Genomic DNA, 13739 nt, shown 5'->3' with positions numbered 1-13739 from the left:
GTCCATGAGTAGTAAGGATGGAAGGACCTGGGCGGAAGGAAATACAAGAGAGGCTATTAATTAAGGCCAAAGAAGCGGTATGAAGGATAGGAGAATCCAGAGGCACAAAAGTGAACTTTGCAAGACAACCAATACCACAATTTGGGCTTTTCAGCAGATGGATAAGACGCACTATTCAGATCAAAAAGAATTTCAACCCAGTGAAAGATAATGCCCACGTTTCTTGCGTTGATCCATTTCAAAGTCAATTAAATCTAAACTAAAGGTCTTTTTTCATCGGCAAAACCTTCCATCAGCTAATTTGGTGAGACATATCTGTTTTTTGCAGTTATTTCACTTGGATAAAATCAAGCTTCTGATATATTGGATTTGTCTATCTAGAGCCTAGCTCAACAGTTGACTTAATGTCACCTTTCTCAATTACTTGAGCCTTAAGATCAGTAATTCCTCTCTTTTCAGCAGCAACTCTGATGTCGCTGTTCAGAGATTTTCTGACAGTTCTGGCAGCAATTGACAGATATTTGTTGAAACTTCGAAAGTTAGTAACGAGACGGTGTGATAAACAATGATACACCTAGTGGCAACTTACGAGAAACCAGCTTTTTGCCAAGACGACATGATTGTATTTGTTGGTAATAGTTACTTTGAGAGTAGACAAGTTTTCAGGGTGAACTATGGGCGACTTTCATTGGCGAGGTATTATTGGTAATACACTACCTTATGTAAGGATGTAAATTCATTATATAGTCGGTAGATTTGAATTAGATTGGAAGGCCCTAGTAATTGAAATACATGGAGGAAACTAGAAAAATTGGTATCCAGCTCCATCTTGACCGCCAAGTGATATACCTCTCTTGACTTTGCATTGTTCTTGCTTTTCTTATTCTCTTTTTCAGCGTTTTAAGTCAATCTCATCTCCTCTTGAAATATCGTCTTACGTAATTGTTTTCATATGTTGAAGTGCTCTGCCACTTAACCCTTCACTCCTGGCACTCCCTGCAATAGTTCAATCCTAGTCTTCTAGCTGGAAACCCAGTGATTAAGTCAGTTGTTCTTTGAGCATTTTGGTTGTTTTAGCACGGTTATTCTCCTCTAACTTTCTCTCTCACAAAAAATATTTCTCAGGATCTGATTTATTTTTTTTTCTTCAGTTACCATAATGTCTTCAGTGTCTCTGGATCATTACTATTACCTGGCCTCTGATTTAGAAGAAGAGAGGATTAAAGGAGCTAGTAGTCTTCTTAAAGAGCTTGTGGAGGCTGACAATCAAAAAGACTACGACTACGCCTTGAATCGATTGATTAAAGGACTTAGTTCAGAGAGAGCGTCCTCCAGAGTTGGTTTTTCCTTGGCTCTATCGGAGTTGATTGTTCTACTTATAGGCAGAGGGGATATAACTGTCGAATCATATTTGAACGAGCTGTATAAAGTACTGGAGAAAGTAGCACCTAATAAACACGGGAAGATCGACAAACAGACGTTGTTTGGAAAATTATTCGGCATCCAGGCCCTGTTGAACTCGAAGATTGTGAAAAATGACGATTATTCGACTCTAAAGATGATATTAAGACGATTGCTGAAATTAAGTTCCACCAAACCTTGGTTAAGGGAAACTTGTTTCAGTACTATCTGCAGTCTATTAGTTCAGTATGATCTAGTTAAAGACTTCGAAATCATCAACTATTTGTTAAGCACGTTGCTTGAGAATAAGGTCATTTTATCCCTAGAAGGTATTTTAGTGCATTTGACTATTCCATGGAAAGCTAGGTCGAAATTAGTTCTTTCTACGGATGCATACAAGCAAAATGGAGACCAACTTTGGAGTCAAGGTAACCCTTTAATGGTGAAAAATTTACCTCAGTTGAGTTTGGTACTAAGACAAGGCGCTGTTGATGAAGATCAGAAGGGAAAACAAAGGGGATGGACTCCAAATTTGCACACTGTCTGGACTTTGATTATAGATGAACTTATAAACACTTCCATTGATGAACCACCAAAGAAGAAAAAGAAGAGCAAGGAAAGAGCAGCCGATAAAGAAGAAAGACTGACTCTTGAGAGATTCTGGGCACCCATTATTGATGAAAATTTCTTCAGTAGTGATTCTTCCTCTCAAAAAAAGTATTGGGGTTTCTCTGTTCTTTTGGCTGTCTTAGAACATAAGGACCTAAAGCCTTCCCACGTGAAATTTTTATTCTCTCCAAACTTAATGGCTAATCTAATCCATCAAAGTGCAAATAATGATAGACAGCTCAACAAGATGGCTAGAAAGGTTCTGGCTAGAATCTGTGAAATTTGTAAAGAAGCAGAGTTTGTCGTTCCAACTTTGAAAACTCTGCTTCGTCACAATGTCAAATTTGATCGTATGAGCAAGACCAAAACAATTTCAACAATAATTGACAACAGCGATGGATTTGTGATGGATGAAGTAACGGACTTTATCATCAATTGGGCCAACACACTACAGCCCGATTATGCTAACTTCCTTCAAGATTATCTATCTATACTAGATCAATTGCTTCATTTTGTGAGAGATAAAAAGGGATCTTTATCCACCACCAACATTACCTGGGTTCAAAATATTGTTGATCATTTAATTAAGGTTTCTTTTTTCAAAGTTCCCAACACTCAAGAGTTTGAGGCTATATCAAATACGGCATATGAAAGATTGATCTCCATTCTCAGTGAAGTGCTTTCTCAACCTCCGACTGATGGTAGCAGTTGGCCCACTTATATTGTCAATAAATTGGTTGATTTGGAAAAGAACTCCGGCTTACAGCTGCGTCATAGCCTGGACGACGAGTTGGAACAGTTCAAAACAGAGGGGCTTGAAATTCTATCCACCCTTGAAGAGCAACTGAAGGACATTTCTGATGAAAAAAAAGCTATGCATATTGTTTGTTTCCAGATATTGTACAGTCTGGCAATTCTCAATGTCTTCGCCGGAGATGCCGACTCCATTAATATGATTCAAGATATCAGCACTGCATATGACAAGATGGTTTCGAATGAGGAGCGCGTTGGGGTTGAAATTTTGGTTGAGATTATTGTCTCTTTTGTATCTCAGGACTCTTCCTTGATGAAGAAGCTGGCATTGGTAGTCTGGGAGCATATTGTTAATGAGGTTGAACTTTCACACTTGCAATCTTTGTTTGATATTTTGAAGGTTCAAGAGAACCAAGAAGGTAAGGAAAAACTGTTCGATAATAAGAATGAAGAGGTGGAGGACGAAGACGAGGACGAGGGCGAAGGAGAAGATGGGGATGACAACGAAAATGGAGAAGAAGACCGGGAAAGTGTTAAGGGCGAGGTCAGCATAGATGAAATCGACAAGAAAACCAATGAAGCTTTAGCAAAAGTGCTGGGGCTATCTTCAAAAGTAGCGGAGCAACACGAGACAAATTCTGGTCAAAACTCATCCTACGAAGAAGATTCTGAGGATGTGTCTATGGACGATGAGCAAATGATGGCTATCGACGCAACGCTGGCAAACATCTTCAAGGAACGTCAACATGCACTGATATCTCAAGGAAACGGTAAGAAAAAGCAACAAAAACAGGACAAGGACACCGTAGTGTTTCTCAAAGGAAGAATTTTGGATATGTTGGACACTTTTGTCAGCAAACGAAGTACAGACCTATTAAACGTCGAAATAGTTATGCCATTATTGAATTTGATGGCCAGAACTAACACTTTGCAGCTTGGAGAAAAAGCACATAAACTGTTAAAGACTAAGGTCTGCCGAGCCCGGATTGAAGTTAAGCTGTCTGATGAGCAAATCTTTGACTTGAAAAGAACTTTGGATCAGATTCAACGGTTTGCATCTAAATCGACAATCAAAGCCGTTAGCAATGGCTGCAACCAGTCATCCATCTTTATCGTAAAGACGTTATTAAGTGGGTCGCCAGATCCGGATGCTCTTATTGAGGATATCTTGAAGATCTACACTATGAGCCTTCTAAACTGGTACAGAACTCCAGGAAACAAGACTCAGCCGGGGATGTTTTTTGATCTGATCAATTGGCTATATAGTAAGAAAAGGTAATCAGTACCCAACATACATAGAAATCAATTGTTGGTCTGGTTTTCAGCCGCACGTTTTAAGCTATTTCTCTCACCTCCGTTCCATAACCCGATTGATGTTCGGGGATTAGCAGACCCGCGCTCAGGAAGATTAGTAATACTCATAGTAAACGATCGGTCGAGCTGCATAATTAGCCCCGAGCAGTGCAGGAACTCCAGCAGGGGGAAAAAGATCCGGCCGGCTTTGTTTCGGGTTTCGAATTTTTCCTGGTGTTATATAAGTCACTTGCGGGGGGATAAATAGGAATCTATCCCTCTAAATTTGACTGGAGCAAGAGAATAACATAACACAAAATATGAAGGTTATCGATCGAGAGACAAACGAAAAAGGAAGTAGGAGTCTTGGGGATGACGTTATGATGACTAGCAATGACTCTGAGGCTATCAGGAACGATGGTATGGAAACTAGTGAGGCTGAAAGCTTCTCTCCAGAAAAGCCTTTAGATACGGAAGAGCTGTCACTAAGGCACACCAAGCATTCTTTCTTTGATTCTCACCTAAAAGCTACCAGGGCAGATCTTGGTAAAAAAGCAATCATAACACTGATCATTTTGCTACTATTCATGTTTTCCGTGTTCTCCATTTATTGGGGTTCGATGTATGAACGAAATACAAGATTGGTGAACCTGCAATTTGCTGTGATCTTGGAAGATGACACAGAAAACAATTACATCAGCAATTTGGTCAACGAAACTGTTCATTCTGGAAATTTTCCTCGGCTAGCTACCTGGAATGTTTTTACGCATGAACAATACTTGAATGGGGAAGATGGAGATGCATACGAGAAGTTGGAAACCGATATTTATCATGAAAATTATTGGGCTGGAATTTATGTTAACAACACTGCAACAAGCCAGTTGATCGCCGCTTACCAAAACGGAGATTCATCTTTCAACACCACTGCAACACTACTGTTTACCATATACGAAACTGGAAGAGATTTGACAGGAATCTCCCAATATGTGTTGCCAACTTTGTTGAGATTACAGGAGGAGGTGACAATTCGAACCGCAGAGGCTGTCAACAGACCTATTGTAGAAAACCACATCTCAAACGTTACGCAACAGGAAGCTCTGATTGAGTCTGGTTTGCTCTTCAAACAGCTGAGCTTCAACACGATTGATAGAAGACCATCGTCGTCATCTGTTATTCAAGCACCACAACAAGTCGGTCTCATTTTCATGATCATAATCACATTTTTCCAGTTTGCATTCTTCGGTCCAGTTCATGGTGCAGCTGCACAAGTTTTGAAACCTTCACACTATCTCGTATACCGAGCCATATTCTCTCAGGTGGTTTATCTGTTTTTGAGTCTGGCCTACTCTTTGATTACGAGAGCCTTCCAAGTCGACCTAAACAAAGCATTCAGCGGGGGATTGGGAGTCTATTGGATGTGCAATTATTTGACCATGGCTGCTGTTGGTGGTGCCAATGAGAATGTGGCTATTATCGCAACAGCGTTTTTCCCACCATTGATGGCTATCTGGCTGATGACTTGGGTGATTTTGAACATTTCAGCTACTTTTTCACCAATTATTTTGTGTCCTGGTGTCTTCAAGATCACTTACGCACTTCCCGTTTACAACTCATACTCTATTGCCAGAGTAGTTTTGTTCAACACCTGGAAGGGCAACCTTGGAAAACACTTTGGTATTTTAGTTGCCTGGATAGTTGTGAACAATGTCATTCTCCCATTAGTATTGACAGCAGCTGGAAAGAAAATGAAGAAGAATTCACCAGCAACCAATTGACCTATTTTTGCAATAAGCATAGCTAATATAATTGTAAATAATGAATGACATTCTATGCCTCAATCGTTAGAGATGTGCGTTTTACAGGAAATTGACTTCAAAAGTTGCTTACGCCCTCTTGACTTACAGACCGTTGCGACAACTTGGATTTCCTTTGGCTTTCTGTTCAAGATCACCTATTAATCATAGCATTGAACACTAAGAACTAACAGCGAGTTTCCAGGAATCCAATTTCTTGGACAAGTTCAACCTAACAAAAAATGTAAAGAAACTCGCTACTATTCGACTCACCAGATTGTTCTAGATCTTCTAGAGTAGACAGGTAGTAGCTATTCGTGTTCACATGAAAACTCGCTGACATAAAAGCCATGTTTCGTAATCTGACTAAGCCTGTTACTCATCCAAGACGCAATTCGCAGTAGCAATCCGCAATCGATCTAATTGGAAATCTATTAGTAATTTCAACTATGTATAAAACCCTTTGGGTTTTCCAGCCCTTGAATCCCAAATAACTTATCCTTAACTTAAAGTATATCCTCCCCTAATGACTTCAATCCCTTCCACCCAGAAGGCCGTTGTCCTTTCCGCTGACCCCCAAAAGGGTCCATTGTTCGATGTAACTGAGATCCCCACAATTACTGATCTCAATGACTATCAATTACTAGTCCACCAAAAGGCCTTTGCTGCTAACCCAACTGACTGGAAACATGCTCTCTTTGGTTGGGGAGTCAAGGGCAATGTTGTTGGTACAGACTCTTCGGGCGTTGTGGTCAAAGTCGGTCCCAAAGTTGAAGGCTTCAATGTTGGTGACCATGTCTCTTCCTTCGCTCATGGTGGTTACCAGCATCATCCTGCCGATGGGCTGTTTAAAGAATATGCCGTAGTAGACTCCAGATGGTCTCTTAATTATCAAAAGAGCCTAAAGTCCCGTTCTAATGATACCGTAATACCTTCAGGTAAGATCGATTCTTTTGAGGCTGCAGCTACTATTACGTTAGGACTCGTCACTATCGGAGGCTCTTTCCATCACTTTTTTGGACTGAGGGAAAAGGCTCCAGGGAACAGCTCCAAGTACATTTTGATCTTAGGTGGTGCCACAGCTACTGGATTCTTGGCTATCCAAGTTGCGAAGAAGATCTACGGTTTGAAGGTGCTGGCCACGGCTTCAAGAAAGAATTTTGAAAAATTACAAGCTATTGGTGCAGATAAAGTTTTTGACTACCATGACGCTGATGTGTTCGATCAGATCAAGGCCTTTGCAGGCGAGGACCTGACATACACTTACCTGACTGCCGGTGATGAAAACCTTTACAAAGAAGCTTACAATGTTCTTCCCGAGAAAGCACACTCCTATCTGGATAACATTCAGGTAATTTTCCCAAGCGCTTTGACCGAGCTAGGGGTTGAGTTGAACAAGAATGTTAAGTTGTCCAGTACCTTGGCCTACACCACTCTAGGTGAAGACCAACATTTTCCTGGTTTTGATTTCAATGCTGAACCTGGCGCCAAAGAAAGCCACCTTGAATTTTGGAGTTATGTTTCTAAGTATGTTCACAATGGGGAAATTATTCCTATTGAAGCCAAGATATTGGGCAATGGATTGGAGCATGCAGAGGAAGCAGCCGTCTTGCTCAAGGATGGCAAAGTTTCAGCTCAGAAGTTGGTTTTCCGCCCATAATTATTTTTTATCAAAGTTAGTATATGAATTTATGATACTCGTGACGTGGTTATATAGTAAGCACTTGGCACCTTTATGGTGGGCCAGTCAATGGTCAGTGGTCCCTAGTCAAACTCGCCTCCAGTTTTCTTGTTAAGATCTTCGCGAACTGATTCCTAATCAATAACATATATTCACACAGATGGATCCTGGACTTTTCCCTTGAACAAAATGCAAATGGCTTCCAGCAAGGACACGCAAACTGGCCAAGTCCTCGTAAACGAGGACACTTCTATTGATGCTCCTGATGGCAGAGTAACCACTGGATCCGAAAATAGTGACTACAATGAATCCGAAGATTATGATTACGATCCCACAGCTAAGAACGATCAAGACAATGATAATGATAACGGTGATTCGGACGATGACCAAGACTTTCAACAAGAGTCCAATTTCGATAAGCTAGGTTTATCTGCAGGCGGTCTTATCAAGACACGAAGGCAAAGAGAAGCCGAAAAACACGAAAAACAAGAGAAAAGAGCCGTCCGTGCTCTTACTCCATCTGTTGATATAGACTCGGTATGGGAACAATTGAGAAAGGACAGTAAAAACACAAAAAAAAAGCAATCGCCACTCAGTACTGCTGATGATGACAAGGCTGATGATTCCAGCTCTAACAGCCCTGATGAGATGATTACAATTGAAACATCGTACGAGTTTGCAGGAAAGACGATTTTTCAGACCAAGAAAGTTCATGTCAACTCGGCAGAGGCAAAAGCATACTTGAACTCTGTAAAGCTCAAAAATGTCCCTTCAAAGCCAATTCACAGATCGCATTACAATCCATCGCAAATACTATCCGATGGCAAAGTAGTTAAAAGAATGATTAGGAGGAAACGACCTTCTCTGATAGACAAGATCATCAGTGACCCTACTGCCTCCAAGCTTTCCACTTTAGAAAAATCAAGATTGGATTGGGCCCGCTACGTCGATAAGCATGGTATTGATGCTCAGCTTAAAACCCACAATAAGGGTGGCTACTTGGAAAAACAAGACTTCCTTGCAAGAGTTGATCAAAATAAGGATAAGAATTACAGAGAAGCCAAAACGGCAAGTGCAAAAGATTAATAATAATAATAATAACAATAATGTCTCTAAAAAGTGTCAATAAATAAGTCATCAAAAACGGAACAAACTATTTTTATCCATTATAGAACATTTTTATAATCCCAAACCAGTTAGAATCATAGTTATAACACTGAAAACCCCCTCACCCAATATCAATCCACTACTGAACACAATCATTTGAATCTTTGAGTTATGACTATTACGTGTCTTGGTCATCCAAAAGTAAGAAACAATACCTCCAATGAATCGAGCTAGCGTAAAACTTGGAGTGTTATAAATACCAATTCCCACTGGAACTCCGGATGGGACGTACACCAAAAACTTATGCCACTTATGAGATTTTGGCATTACATTCTTGATAATAGCTACAATTCCAAAAATCAGTCCGAAAATCACGCTAAATTTCAGCGCATGAGGCGGGAGACCTTTCCCGTTAACTATTCTTGCGCAATCGATCCAAATAATTGCAGTTGGTATGCGAAATATTGGACCTGGTAATTCGTAGACACTGTCATAAACTTTATACATGATTGAACTTAGTAACACACTGTACCCTGAGCCAATCATCTGGGCAACAAATTGTGCTTTTGGCGAAGCTCCAATCAAATGACCTGTTTTCAAATCCTGCATCAAATCACCAGCTTGTTGAGCTCCAGCTTCTGAAATACCTCCAGCTATTAGATTGATCAATACAGCGCCTGGTTGAGATGCTGGGATGATGAGAGCAAATATCAACTGAGAAATTTTACCGATGCCACTGACCGGGTTTAGGTCAGTTTCACCTAAAGCTCTGACGGCCAATATTGAAAGGAAAAGTGCAAGTATCACTGCTGTGACCAAAGCGTAGATAGGAACAATTGAACTGAATACATATCGAACGAGGACGATGCATAAAATTGAGGATAAGAGTACACCTATGGTTGCAGCGTTGGTGGAAACTAAGTGTTTTTCATCCACATCTTTGGCTTCTATCGTGTCTGGGGTGTTTAATTCATCCTCAATTATAGAAATGGGATCAGTTAAATGCAGAGAGTGGTCTTCATTTAAGCTATTAGTCGGTTCATCACCAAAATGAAGAGAGTTTCCCTCATTAGTGCTATTGGTTGGTTCATCATTTGATGAAGTTTCGCTGTTAAGTAATGGCAAACTGTCCTGGTCACTGTTAGCATACCTTCTATGGTAGAAATTCAAGGAAGATTTGATAGTCACAACCAAAAAACTGATGACAGAATCGCTCACCATAACAGCCAAACTAATCCATAGAATCCATCCTTGTCCTCCAACTTTCCAGTCATCGATTGGGCCAGGAGCCCATTCTAGTTTTTGAGCCAATGGCGCCAATACTCCCCACCCGAGTATAGATCCAAACAACATATAAGAAACAGATGGCAATCCCATGATCATCCCCTGTCCAATATAAGCCGGAGATGGTTGAAAGTTCCACAAATAGTTCTTGGAGAGATAGGTACCAAATATCGGAACCTGCCTCAGCAATGGGATGAAAAATGCTAATATAGTATAAACAGAAGAAACACTGAAGGTTGAAACCAATGATCGAATATTATGGTTGTAGGCTTCAACTCTTTGCAGAGTGACTAAGTCTTGAGATTCGATAACAGTGCAATCGTTCAGTGGTGAATAAGCTGCTGCTGACCCTGCTGACTCATTGCTTTTGCGTGCCGGTCCTTGCTTAGATTGAGAATCATGCGAGCAACTTTCATCATTATCTTGGCTAGGGAGATTACCCTTATCGGTACCGATCTTATTCCCGTCTTCGTATAGTTCTGTGTTATGAAGAACACTGATGAGAGTTCCTGTGGCCGAACCTGATGGGAAACTCAACTTCTCCCTGATGATTACCTCTTTTCTTAGCGGAATTGCAAAGAAAACTCCAAAGAATGCAACACCCAGTGACCACAAAATCAACTGGGTTAAGGAAAGTTTTAAAGTAGCACCTAGTCCACTCTCTTCTTCAGTCATGAATTTTTCCATAGCTGGAATGATCCCAACAAACCCATAAGCTAAAGGACCGGTTCCCGTTGCGACTGCCACACTTTGAACAAAAACATTCTCGACGTCCGTGAAGGGATAACTCAGTTTCTTACTTAGGGCCTTGAACGTAGCAAACCCCAACAGCGCCGAAGGAAGTGACATCATTGATACCCATCCTGTTTGTAGCCCAAACTGAAAATTGGAAGTGAGTACAATGGTTCCAATCAAAAGACCTGCTAGGATACTTCTGGGCGTAATCTGTTTAAGTGAAGGTTTTTCTTCCCATGGCTTAGGGTCTTGACATAAACGGGCTAGGATGGGCATTTTCTTCCATGGTTAGTAATCTGAGATGAGATAGAGAGAAAGCGAAAAAGCAAAGGCACAGAGCCTATTCCATAAAGATTGTGATATATCACGTGACAGAAAAGTAAGACTTGTGAGTAAGATGCAAAGGAGAAAAGGTCTTTATAAATAAACTCTTGATTTATTGATAGTGTGACTGGTTCGTTAAATGTAATTCGTATTTTGGTGGCATTTATCTTTATTGACTGAAAAGAAGATAACTCAAAATGTCGCTCAATGTGATAACACCCAACAAGCTAGTGTCGGTATCGACTATGAAAAGTCTGTGGATCCTAGATTTCCGCAACGTTTCCATTATGGTCGCCAAACTATCGTTCAATGTGCATGTGTAGACTCCTTCGAAATCTTCAGCTCTTCTCATAAGCGCTTCTCCGACAGACAATGAAAGGTCAGTGTACATTCCTCCCTTGATTAAACCTAAGACATCGACGGCTTCATATACGTTGACTAGCTTGCCCTCCCCGTCAACAATTGGCACAGAAGACACACATTTGTTAGACAAAAGGTGAATCACATCAATGACCGGTGTTTCCATTGTCACTGTGGACATCTCAGCCATTGTGCCGACTTGTAATTCTTTCAGCGGTTTTAATAACATACGGGTTTCCTTACAATTCAAGGCAACAAATTTGAGTATTCTATATTGTGTTAGCACACTTACTACAATTTCTCGGTGTGTATTTTCATCCTCATCGATCAGGGGAATCCTTCTAGCTTTTGATACTAACATTTTCTCGCAAGCTTCGTAAAGTGATTTGAATGGATGTATGGAGATGGTTTCAATGGTAGAAACTCCTATGCTCTTTTCTACCTCTCTCAATCCATCTAATGTTAACTTCTCCACAAGGTCAAATTTGTCGGGGAATTGGAAATAGTATTGGATGACATTGATAAAATCACTTGAGGTAAGAAGCCCCGCAAAACGACTTGTCTTATTATTCCATAAAGGAGCAGAAACAATACTGTTCTGCAATAAAATATTGAGGGATTTCTTTACCAGGAGAGATGTATCAAACACTATCAGCCTGTAAGAAACTGGTAACACATCGTAAGACGTCTTGCTCTGAAGAAATACTCGTATCGCGTCTAGGGCCCGTTTCTGCTCCTGATTGATCTGCTCACTGCTGAGTTCAACTTGAGGCTGTTCAAACATGGCTCTTCAAGTGAATCCAGACTTAATAATTCCAACTTGGCTGCTAAAGGATGGCGCTCTTGATATGATAGGCGATTGAATTGGATAGGTTCCTTTTCTGTGAGATGTAGTATGTGGTACCAGTTACCCGGATGACGGTGAAAAACTGGGGAGGCACGACCAAGGGCGGAGGATTTTCACTATGGCCCCAGCCCTCGAAAACTATAAAAGGAGCTTGAATCCCTTGCAAACCCTTTTTTCCCTTCCTTAGATCTCTTTGCCTTTTGGCTTAGATCAAGTGTAGTATCTGTTCTTTTCAGTGTAACAGCTGAAATGTCATATCATATATGGCTTTTAAATGTTACTTTATTTTTGGTTCTGGGACATTGGAAATTTCCTTCTTGAAGGAAGTATCTGGTGGGTGATCTGCACCTTGATAGGCTTGCCTATTGGGTCTGATTATTTGGAGTGTCGTTACCCTTACACTGTTGGTTCCTGACGCTCGCCCTTGGTGGTTGAGATGAGTCCATGTCATCCATGAAGGGAAAAGAATGCGTAGAATGTATTAAAAAGGGCGGTTGGGGCTAACCATAGGGCCAACACTCCGAATCGATAGCAGGCACTGTATGTAGATTTCTATATAGACCTTCTGATGTTCGTTCACTTGCTTGTATTGTCATCTTTACTGTGTTCAGTCTTGCCTTCTATTTGCTTGTACGTTTTGTCCATGTCTTAAGGCCTTTGATTGCACACTACCAAAGTCAAGGTTGACAAAAAAAAATGAGAGACTGATTTCAAATCAATAAACCACAGTCCAATTTTTGGCCCCTCTGCATCCATGCCTGATGTCCCACCCGATCCTAATACGTATCCGAAAGATGGCATTACGATCGACACTGCCGACATAGAGCAAACATTAAGAGGGGTGAACGTATTAGAAAGACAACGGCTAATGGATCAGCTACCAAACTACAACGATAGGCTTTTCTTCACCAAATTTTTTAAAGCATACATTGCTTTGCCAGAGACATGTGGACAGTTACTGATGGACTGTGAGACATCTCAATCCGTCAATTCGAATGGAAACGCAACTCAGAGTAGAGACCAAACAGACTGTGGGATTGAATACGACCCAGAGTCAAACGACTTTTTAAAATACGAAAGAGAAATGGAACTGGAAATGATCCTACGGGAAAAAGTCGAAAAAATATTGAAGTCGGACGTTTTAAGATCAGGTAATAAGCTCTGTAGCTCAACTTCAGTGCAAGGATCAACTTGTTCTATCAAACCGAGAAGAAAAGACATGGTTGAATACGATTATGAGGGTAATTCATTTTTCCAGAAATTATGGAGGAAGTTAAGCAAGAAAATTGGTGAAGGTGGTCCTTGCTACTACTACTCCCAAAAACGAAGGACCGCAAATTAATACCACACAGTAAGAATAATAGTACCACTTTTTTATCGTGTCTTCAGATTACGCAAATGACTAATGATAAGGGCTTCTGGCTACCGTTGGAGATGGGCATCATGTATAAATAGAAGTAACTAGACTGTACCGTTTAATGTAATAGAATAGAGGGAGATTTGTCACCCTCTATGGCCAGTACGGCAATATGCACAGATTATCACACAAGAA

The 13739-nt window shown here is 40.7% G+C and overlaps 8 protein-coding genes across 8 annotated transcripts; 5 read left to right on the top strand and 3 right to left on the bottom strand.

Annotated features, from left to right (window-relative positions):
• Window positions 1-373: 373 nt before the first annotated feature.
• On the bottom strand, window positions 374-618 carry PAS_chr2-1_0612 (Hypothetical protein; the record flags this gene model as incomplete). The annotated part of the gene is made up of 2 exons (XM_002491486.1): window positions 374-530; window positions 590-618. The coding sequence occupies 2 exons, from the start codon at window positions 616-618 to the stop codon at window positions 374-376; spliced, it is 186 nt and encodes a 61-aa protein (XP_002491531.1).
• Window positions 619-1159: 541 nt separating this feature from the next.
• On the top strand, window positions 1160-4042 carry PAS_chr2-1_0868 (uncharacterized protein; the record flags this gene model as incomplete). Its single annotated transcript, XM_002491485.1, has 1 exon — window positions 1160-4042. The coding sequence occupies one exon, from the start codon at window positions 1160-1162 to the stop codon at window positions 4040-4042; it is 2883 nt and encodes a 960-aa protein (XP_002491530.1).
• A 334-nt stretch (window positions 4043-4376) lies between these two features.
• Window positions 4377-5831, top strand: PAS_chr2-1_0611 (DNA Polymerase phi; the record flags this gene model as incomplete). The annotated part of the gene is made up of 1 exon (XM_002491484.1): window positions 4377-5831. One exon carries the CDS (start codon window positions 4377-4379, stop codon window positions 5829-5831), a length of 1455 nt encoding a protein of 484 aa, XP_002491529.1.
• A 544-nt stretch (window positions 5832-6375) lies between these two features.
• On the top strand, window positions 6376-7509 carry PAS_chr2-1_0867 (uncharacterized protein; the record flags this gene model as incomplete). Its single annotated transcript, XM_002491483.1, has 1 exon — window positions 6376-7509. The coding sequence occupies one exon, from the start codon at window positions 6376-6378 to the stop codon at window positions 7507-7509; it is 1134 nt and encodes a 377-aa protein (XP_002491528.1).
• Window positions 7510-7725: 216 nt separating this feature from the next.
• PAS_chr2-1_0610 (uncharacterized protein) lies at window positions 7726-8616 on the top strand (the record flags this gene model as incomplete). Its single annotated transcript, XM_002491482.1, has 1 exon — window positions 7726-8616. One exon carries the CDS (start codon window positions 7726-7728, stop codon window positions 8614-8616), a length of 891 nt encoding a protein of 296 aa, XP_002491527.1.
• A 93-nt stretch (window positions 8617-8709) lies between these two features.
• PAS_chr2-1_0609 (protein of OPT family transporter) lies at window positions 8710-10932 on the bottom strand (the record flags this gene model as incomplete). The annotated part of the gene is made up of 1 exon (XM_002491481.1): window positions 8710-10932. One exon carries the CDS (start codon window positions 10930-10932, stop codon window positions 8710-8712), a length of 2223 nt encoding a protein of 740 aa, XP_002491526.1.
• A 217-nt stretch (window positions 10933-11149) lies between these two features.
• PAS_chr2-1_0608 (Activating gamma subunit of the AMP-activated Snf1p kinase complex) lies at window positions 11150-12124 on the bottom strand (the record flags this gene model as incomplete). The annotated part of the gene is made up of 1 exon (XM_002491480.1): window positions 11150-12124. One exon carries the CDS (start codon window positions 12122-12124, stop codon window positions 11150-11152), a length of 975 nt encoding a protein of 324 aa, XP_002491525.1.
• Window positions 12125-12941: 817 nt separating this feature from the next.
• On the top strand, window positions 12942-13529 carry PAS_chr2-1_0607 (Hypothetical protein; the record flags this gene model as incomplete). The annotated part of the gene is made up of 1 exon (XM_002491479.1): window positions 12942-13529. The coding sequence occupies one exon, from the start codon at window positions 12942-12944 to the stop codon at window positions 13527-13529; it is 588 nt and encodes a 195-aa protein (XP_002491524.1).
• Between the last annotated feature and the right edge of the window lie 210 nt (window positions 13530-13739).

The sequence above is a fragment of the Komagataella phaffii genome, chromosome 2, assembly GCF_000027005.1.
Source record: "Komagataella phaffii GS115 chromosome 2, complete sequence".
NCBI classification, from domain to species: domain Eukaryota; kingdom Fungi; phylum Ascomycota; class Pichiomycetes; order Pichiales; family Pichiaceae; genus Komagataella; species Komagataella phaffii.
This window is presented reverse-complemented; position numbering and strand designations above follow the sequence as displayed.